Source organism: Nicotiana sylvestris, chromosome 9 (genome assembly GCF_000393655.2).
Source record: "Nicotiana sylvestris chromosome 9, ASM39365v2, whole genome shotgun sequence".
NCBI classification, from domain to species: Eukaryota; Viridiplantae; Streptophyta; class Magnoliopsida; order Solanales; family Solanaceae; genus Nicotiana; species Nicotiana sylvestris.
In genome coordinates, this window is record NC_091065.1 from 49,182,751 (window position 1) to 49,192,104 (window position 9,354).

Sequence of the window (9,354 nt, forward strand, 5' to 3'; positions counted from 1 at the left end):
TTCTCTATTTTTCACTAGCACAAATCAATAAGAATTGGAGGTGTTTTATTTTCTACATACATTCACACTATCATTTTTCTTTTCTTGCAATTTTCTTTTCCTTTCTCTCTTTTTTTTCTTTTCTTCACACTCCATACAATAAAGTTCATCGGCTAGTGACCTTTGATTTCAACTTTAGTGCACCAACGGGCCCTTCTATGGTTCCACTCAAAAGATACTCCCCAATCTCTAACCTCACTCCTTTTAGCCACTAAGTACCTTAGAAGGTAAAGGTTCAATTAATATCAAATTAAGAATATAATGGGGCATGGCTTGTAATCTGGGTTCCAAAAGCAAGGTCTATAGGCTCAAAGGGGCTAGCAACGGAAAATTTTACTTTTATGTGACAAGCACATCTATGATCAAGCAAGAAAATGCCTATGTAAACTCCTAGATATAGCACAACTTACAATTTTGCTTCGATTAACACACGGGGCAAGTTCTAGATTACACAGGATAGCATAGAAAATCACAAATCCTCACACACACATTACACATGACTCAATCAAGACGGTTCTGTTCAACTCTCAAGTCAAGAAAGCACAATTAAATGAGAAATTTAAGCAACATTGCACTATGTGGTATACAAGTCAAACAACTGAGAAAAGGCGTCACAAAATAGGCTATTTACTTTACTTAGGCTTCACAATTCAAATCAAATACACGGGAAAACAGAATGCATGTCATAGCCTAATGTGCCAGCATCAACCATGTCAATGAGTATCTCAGAACGACTCAGTTTCTTCCTAAACTACTCCTAAAAAGAAATTAAAGTGCCGGGTTCAAGCTACATCCTTGGAAAAGAATCGGTGCCCAAAGAAAAACAAGGAATACTACTTAGCTATTCAAAAAAAAAAATCTTTTTGGTGTTTTTAAATCGGACTTTTATCCCTCAAGAAAATTGTCCAAAAGATCCATCGTCGAGAAAACTCCGATCTTTTTCAAATAATTTTTTATAAAGCAACTGATACTAAACTAGACTGACTACACTAGAACTATGGAAAGAAACAAAACAAAACAAGTTAATACAAAATATACAACTACAACACAGGTAGTATTCCTCCCACCCCACACTTGAACTATGCATAGCCCTCGATGCAAGTAAAAATTAAAAACAGAGTAGGGTGAGAAGAAAAACTCCCTGTCAATCAGAGTCCACTTCCCCAGCAGTGCTGGGGTCATTATCATCCGGTCTGAAAGGCACCAAAGTCATGGGCCCCATAGCACCATTGCCATCCTCATCCTTAGCATCCGAGCCTTTTGCAGAGTTGATGTCCTCAGACGAGTGAACGGGGCTGCCCGGTGCAATCCCCAACATCTCCTTGGACGTGCTGGACAAATCATCGCGCAAATACATACGCTCCTCGTCTGTAATGCCAACCCTGCTCATGAGCAAGTTCAAAGTGTTATAAATGTACCTATTGAAGTTCTCCTCTCGCTCCATCCGAACAGCAGGGGTGAGTTTGGACGATGCCTCCACCACATATGTGATGTCCATAAGCCCTGACAGCGCCTCTACCACCTCATCATGTTCGGGGTACTCTGGCACTCCACAAAACATTATATACTGAGTAAGTAAATTGCCAAAGAAGAACCGCCGAATCTGCCGCCCAAACCTTGTGCGGGCCATCTCATTGAGCATGATGTCAGCTACATTAATTGGTCGGCCTATCATCAAGGAGAAGATGAGACACACTCTAGCTCGAGTGCAGTCACTGCTGTGCTCTGTCGGCATTAGTCTCGCCTGCACAAAGTTCTGCCACACTTTGGAAGTGTTGTTGAAGTCTGAGCGGACCATAGAGAGGTGAATGTTTCCTTGCTTCCGTATCCACTTAGCATTGGACTCTACGCCACAAAGAGTGTGACGGATTTGCTCATATTTCGGCTTTCGGATCAAGCGTTGGAGTCTCCTTGGGTCGGCATTCCCAACACCCAAATAGTCACACAAATACTCCCTGCCCAGTAGCACATCCTTTCCTCGTACACGTGAAGTGCTTCTTCGATAATCCCAGTTAGTATACAGTTCTCGTACCATACTCAGGTTTGCAGGCCCCGGGCATTCCAAGAACTTGTCCATCTTTAGAGCTCGCAACCTGTCAAGTATCTCCGGGAATTTCTTCTCTAAGGTTATGGTATTAATCCCCATCTCAAAAATGTACCGACCAGATGGCATGAAGTCTCTATGCCAAGCTATAGCAGCAGCATCAACCAAGTCCAAACGAGGCCTCGGCCTCAATGGCACTTGATGAGATCCCTCGGCGATCTGTTTCCCCTTGGATTGTCGTGAAGAGCTTTCTCCCTGCTTGCGCTTTTTGGTCGCCGGAGAGGTGGTGGAGGACTTTACAATGCCTTTGCCTTTACTAGTTCTATCACGAGCCATAGTATCCTGCAACACAAGTAAATATGAATATGAGAATGGTTCAAGAAATATGCGTTAGGTTGTCGTGCAAGTCATGAAATGACCCCACACTTAAAACCGCAGGCACAAGTACAAGTGTTGCACCTTAAATCTATGGGTAAATAAGACTTCCCCATGCTACTCAATAATGATTGATCATGGCAACGTGAATTTTCAATAAGGTAAGCAAAAGGCATATGGTATGCACCTTTCACAAAATTAGACTCTACTAAATTAGGCTAACTTACAAGAGTCTACAACATACAACATATAAAAGCAATGGTGTAAAAATATGTTCTTCATCAACGCCACATCCCCTAGCATGTAAAAGTGTCCCTACACACCCCACACTTAACCCAAATGCATACACAATTGCATCCGGTTACTCAGACTTCACCGGTGCACCAAAAATCCTCTTTCAAGCATTTAAACAAACATAATGTGGGCATGAAGTGTGTTCTTATAATTCAACAATGGTGGAACATGGTGGACCTCCCAATTTTCAATGAAGTAGAGGAAATTCTAGTTTACTACTCCGTATACACATTAAACACACAAATTTCGATCAAAATAAATCACCCACCATAAAAATTTCATTGGAACTACATGGGGAAAACTATGGGGAAATAGGGCTCTTGGGAATGGGATTATGTTAATCTACTAGTTAGAGCACAACAAGAAATAGAAGAGAAGAATAAGAAATACCTATAAAAAGGAGTGCAAGATGGAGAGAAAAATTGAAGAGAAAAAAGAAAGAAAAAAAATTTTGACTGAAGAAGAAGCAGAAGAGCGTCGACAGAAGCAGTAGCATTTGATGTTTTTATTGGTTTTGGGAAGGGATACGGGTAGTAGTATTAGTGTAAATGGGTATTTGGGTTGGGTTAAATGGGTATGGGTTAAGAATAAAATAAATAACGAAAAGAAGGAAAAAAAAATTAAAAACTTACCTGACCCCCAGCTGGGCGCCTAGCACCCTGCCTGGCGCTGGGGTTTACTGGGCACACTGGTTCGGGCGCCCCAGGCAGCGCTGGGTGCTGTCCTGGGCGCTGATCACGCTGATGTTTTTTTTGGTAAACATCCTGATTCCCCGAGCCTTATATATACCCAATTTACACGTCCTACACCATTACATCTAAAAGTTCTATACCTATAAAGAAATTGCAAAACTCTACCTATCTAAAAAAGAAAACGTAAGAAGTTTAACTAGGAAAGCAAATAAAAATTGGGTTGCCTCCCAACAAGCGCCTGATTTAACATCGCGGCACAGCGCAGAGTCTCGCTTACTCATCAATGAGTACAACCTTGGTCTTCTCACGATTAATCATTCCTCCCCAATAATGCTTCACTCTATGACCATTCACCAAGAATTTCCTCTCACAATTTAAAGCTCACAGCTCGATTGCACCATAGGGAGTGACTCTCACCACCTCAAAAGGACCTGACCATCTCGACTTTAGCTTCCCAGGGAATAGTCGTAGTCTAGAATTGAATAATAAGACCTGTTGGCCTGGCTCAAAGTGACGCGGATTGATATGCTTGTCATGCCATCTTTTTGTCTTTTCTTTATATAGCTTAGCATTTTCATAAGAGTGCAACCTGAACTTGTCTAACTCATTCAACTGCATAAGTCTTGTCTCACCTGCGGCCTCAAGGTCCATGTTTAGCTTCTTAATGGCCTAGTATGCCTTGTGTTCAAGCTCAACGGGCAAGTGACATGCCTTCCCATAAACCAGCTTGTAAGGGGATGCTCCAATTGGCGTTTTATATGCAGTCCTATATGCCCATAGGGTATCATCCAACTTTGCATCCCAATCCTTCATATTCACACTTACTGTCTTCTCCAATATTTGCTTGATTTCTCTATTTGACACCTCAGCTTGCCCACTTGTTTGAGGATGATATGCTGTAGAAACTTTGTGGCGAACTCCATATTTAGCTAGAAGGTTATTCAACACTCTATTGCAAAAAAGAGTCCCTTTATCACTAATTAAGGCACGTGGAGTCCGAAATCTCGAGAATATATTCTTTTTCAGAAAAGCAGTTACCACCATGGCATCATTCGTTGGCAAAGCAATTGCCTCCACCCATTTTGACACGTAGTCAACTGCTAGCAAAATGTATTTATTTCCTCTGGACGGTGGAAATGGCCCCATAAAATCTATCCCTCACACATCAAAAAGCTCAATTTCTAGAATGTTATTTAAAGGCATCTCATGCCTCCTTGTGATTGTACCCGTTCCTTGACATTGGTCACACTTCTTAACGAATGCATGTGCATCCTTGAATAAAGTCGGCCAAAAGAGACCAGATTGTAGCACCTTTGTAGCTGTTCTATCTCCTCCATGATGGCCCCCATAAGGTGATGTGTGACAATCATACAACACTAATTCCACCTCTTTTTCAGGAATGCATCTCCTCATCAACTGATCAGCACATTGCTTGTACAAATAGGGCTCATCCCAGTAGTAGAAGTTCACATCATGTAAAAACCTCTTTGTCACTTCAGATTGGATTTCGGGAGAAAGTACCCCACTCACAAGATAATTCACATAATCTGCGTACCATGGGGGAGGGTCTTGGGTTATAGAAAAAAGTTGCTCATCAGGAAACACTTCTTTAATTTGGCCACCCTCCTCCACGTGATCGTGATTTTCCAACCTTGACAGATGATCAGCTACTTGGTTCTTTGTCCCTTTTCGATCTCGTATTTCCACATCAAATTCCTGCAGCAATAAAACCCAGTGCATCAATCTAGCCTTAGATTCCTTTTTTGTAAACAAATACCTGATTGTTGCATGATCGGTATGGACTATGATTTTCGTTCCCACCAAGTATGCCTGAAATTTCTCAAAGACCCACACTACAACTAACAACTCCTTCTCAGTGGTGGTGTAGTTCAATTGTACATCATCAAGAGTATTACTCGCATAGTAGATGGAATAAAACACTTTGTCCTTCCTCTGGCCTTGCACTGCCCCAATGGCAAGGTCACTCACATCACACATAAGTTCAAATGGTAAAGACCAGTCAGGTACCACAATAATGGGAGCAGTCACCAACTTCTTTTTATGTTCTTCAAATGCCTTGAGGCAAGCATCATCAAAGTTGAAAGTTACATCTTTTTCAAGCAGCCTGCACAGAGGAGTAGCAATTTTCAAAAAATCTTAAATAAAGCGCCGATAGAAACCCGCGTGTCCCAAGAAGCTCTGAACACCCTTCACTGAAACGGGTGGAGGTAATTTTTCAATCGCCTCCACCTTCGCCTTATCAACTTCAATTCCACTCCTAGATACTCTGTGACCCAACACGATGCCTTCTTGTACCATAAAATGGCACTTTTCCCAATTCAGTACCAGATTTGTTTCTTCACAACGGGCTAGCACCTTGCTTAAATTACTCAAGGAATCATCATAAGAAGACCCAAAAACTGAAAAATCATCCATAAACACTTCCATGAATTTTTTCACCATGTCGGTAAAAATAGCCATCATACACCTCTGGAAAATGGCTGGTACATTACAAAGACCAAACGACATTCGCTTGAAGGCGAAAGTGCCATAAGGACAAGTAAAAGTAGTCTTCTCCTGATCCTCTGGGCATATGACAATCTGATTTTATCCCGAATAACCATCAAGAAAGCAATAATATTCATGCCCGGCTAACCTGTCTAGAATTTGGTCGATGAATGGAAGTGGGAAGTGGTCCTTGCGAGATGCCTTATTGAGCCTTCTATAATCAATGCAGACTCTCCACCCCGTAATAGTGTGAGTGGGGATTAGCTCATTCTTCTCGTTCTCAACTACAGTCATACCTCCCTTTTTAGGCACACATTGAACAGGGCTTACCCAGTTATTGTCAGAAATAGGGAAAATGATACCTGCATCAAGCAACTTGATTACTTACTTTTTCACCACCTCCTTCATAATGGGATTTAATCTCCTTTGTTGCTCTACACTGGGGCGGTGACCATCATTTAAAAAGATTTTATGCATGCAAAACGATGGACTAATACCCTTGATGTCAGCTATAGTCCACCCAAAGGCCTTTTTATGCTCACGGAGTACTCTGAGCAATTTTTCTTCTTGAGTGCTGGTCAAGCTGGACGAAATAATCACAGGCAATGTCTCAGAGTTCCCCAAATAAGCATAGCACAATTGTGCTGGGAGTGGCTTGAGTTCTAGCTTCGGAGCTTCTTCAATGGATGGCCTGGGAAGGGTCAGAGTAGCAGGCCTGTCCAACTCTTCAAATTTTTTAAACCCATTTACATAACTGCAGGATAAATCCAGTAGTTGCTCAATTTCTCCTATTATTTCATCTTCACTATTTTCTGCATCCCCAATCAACACTCGTTCAACAGGATCTGCAGGGCTCATATAGGGTACTAACGATGTGGCATCACTCTCCACCACAGAGATCATGGATAACTCTTCATAATGGGTTGGTAACTTGAGTGCTCTATAAACATTGAAGACCTCCACTCGATCACCTACTCTCATCGTCATCCTTCCTTAGCAAACATCGATAATAGCTCGGCCCGTGGCTAAGAATGGACGCCCCAAAATAAATGGGACTTCCTGATCAGGCTCATAATCCAAGATAATGAAATCGGCAAGGAATATGAAGGAACCCACTTGCAAGGGAGCGATCCCAACTAGAGGAAACCCCAGTCCTGACGATGAGCAAGGGAGCGATCCTTAATTAGCAACTATTGAGAATAGGTGAGTAGTACTTCGGGAGAAGGCTATGAGAGCATTTATCGATTAATTAGCAATCATGAGTGAATTATATGAAAGGGAGAGTTAATTAGAACACAATATGATTGGTGAATCTATCACAACTCTAGAATACTTGTCTCTACTGAATACACAACAATCAACTCGTTACTTGATAATTTAGTTATTATTTAGAATCGTAGTATCATATAATCATATTATTGGACTTTGTTTTTAGCTAGATTGAATAACAATTTTAGTGATTTAGTGAGTAGTTTACACAAGTCTCTGTGGGTTAGACACTCAACTTATCATTATATTACTTGTCGACTACGTATACTTGCGTGTACGTTTGGGAGCAACAAGTTTCAATCACTCCCTCAAGATGAGCAAGGGAGCGATCAGCTAACTGTAAGATAACTGTTATTGGGCGTGGCTCACCCAACCCTAACTGTCTGAACATAGATAGTGGCATCAAATTGATGCTGGCTCCAAGATCACATAAAGCTCGCCCAACAGCATGTTTACCAATCGAGATTTGGATAGTGAAACTACCCAGATCCTTCAATTTCTGAGGTAACTTACCTTGAATTTTGGAACTGCACTCCTCAATGAGTGCCACTGTCTCGAACTCGGTTAGCCTCTTTTTATTTGCCACAATATCCTTGATGTACTTTGCATATTTGGGTACTTCTTGTAAGATGTCAACCAATGGAATATTAATCTGCACCTGCCTCAAGATATCAAGAAACGTTTTATATGCAGCATTGTCTCTTAATTTCTGCAATCTTTGAGGGAATGGAGGTGGTGGCCTAGTCTCAATTACTGGCTTGGGTCCTTTATCATCTTTCTCATTCCCCTCAACTGGCTTGGGAGCTAATTCTCCTTCAGGATGATCTGTATTCTTCTTTTTCTTTGGAACTTTTTCTAGTGCTCTTCCATTTCTCAAGGTAACCGCATTGACTTGAGCTTTAGGATTGGGCTCAGTATCACTTGGAAGTGCTCCAGCTGGTCTAGTGTTTTGAGCACTGGCAAGCTGTCCCATTTGACGCTCTAAATTTCTCACTATTATGGCGAGGGCTTGCTGTTCATCCATCACTTTTTGAGAGAGGGCTTGTTGTTCGGCCATCACTTTTTTCAACATGTCTTCAAGGTGACTTCTAGGACTCGCTTGTTGTTCAACCTGAGGTGGTCTATATTTCTGTTGAGGTGCTTGAGACCTGTATTGATTCTGAGTGCCCTGGTTTCCACCCCAAGAGAAGTTTGGGTGGTTCCTCCAGTTGGGATTGTAAGTGTTCCCATATTGATTTTTTTGACCCCTATTTGAATTACCCACAAAGCAGACAGACTCTGGGTTTGCGGGGCATATGTCACTCGTGTGACCCTCTCCACATATTTCACAAAAAGCTTGAACCTGTTGTACCTGTTGCTTGTTGATACTCAAGTTCATCTAGTTGACTTGATTGGTCAGTGTAGAAATCTGCGGTGATAATGCTGAGACGACATCTAACTCAAGAACCCCTACAAACTTTTGCACTGTATGTCTACCCATCTCTCCTTGCCAATCCGGATTGCTCTTGGAGAATTTGTTCAATAATGCATATATCTCGTCAAAGCTTTTCTCCAACACTTGACCCCCAGCTGCAGCATCTACCACGATCTTTATTTCAGCATGTAGCCCTTCTATGAAAGTGTGAGCTAACACTTCATTCATTTGATTGTGATGAGGATAGTCTCTGAGTATCCCCTTGAACCTTTCCCAAGCTGAGTATAAAGATTCTCCCGCTTTTTGTTTGAAGGCAACTATCTCACTTCTGATCTTTGCAGTTTTGCCTGAAGGGAAAAACCTTGCCATGAATTTTCTTGCCAAATTGTTCCATGATGTAATTGAATTAGCTGGTTCTGCTTTTAGCCATCGCTTCGCCTCGCCCAACAAAGAGAATGGAAAAAGTGTAAGCCTCACATAATCTGGAGTGACCCCGTTAGTGATGTAAGTATCACTAATCTTCAAGAAGTTCAGAATATGTTGTTGTGGATCCTCGCGTGGAAGACCCATAAATTGCCCGTTTGCATGAAGCAGCTGGATCATGCTCTATTTCAGCTGAAAGTGCCCAGTGATCCTGGGCTTCACCATGTTGGAGGTGACATTAGCAATGTTGGGCATCTCCACCTCCTGAACAGCCATGGGTTGCTCCTCTGCCATGT

General features: G+C 41.8%; 1 protein-coding gene and 1 non-coding gene across 2 annotated transcripts; one reads left to right on the forward strand and one right to left on the reverse strand.

Annotated features, from left to right (window-relative positions):
* Window positions 1-7,468: 7,468 nt before the first annotated feature.
* On the reverse strand, window positions 7,469-8,599 carry LOC138877555 (uncharacterized). Its single transcript, XM_070157171.1, has one exon. The coding sequence runs from the start codon at window positions 8,597-8,599 to the stop codon at window positions 7,469-7,471; it is 1,131 nt and encodes a 376-aa protein (XP_070013272.1).
* Window positions 8,600-8,866: 267 nt separating this feature from the next.
* On the forward strand, window positions 8,867-8,971 carry LOC138878861 (small nucleolar RNA R71). The gene has a single exon (XR_011402633.1). It is a non-coding gene; the product is annotated as a small nucleolar RNA R71 (small nucleolar RNA).
* The last annotated feature ends 383 nt before the right edge of the window (window positions 8,972-9,354 follow it).

Coding starts and splice junctions, on each gene's coding strand:
- LOC138877555 (XM_070157171.1), bottom strand. CDS start 8,599: ATGAACTTGAGTATCAACAAGCAACAGGTACAACAGGTTCAAGCTTTT.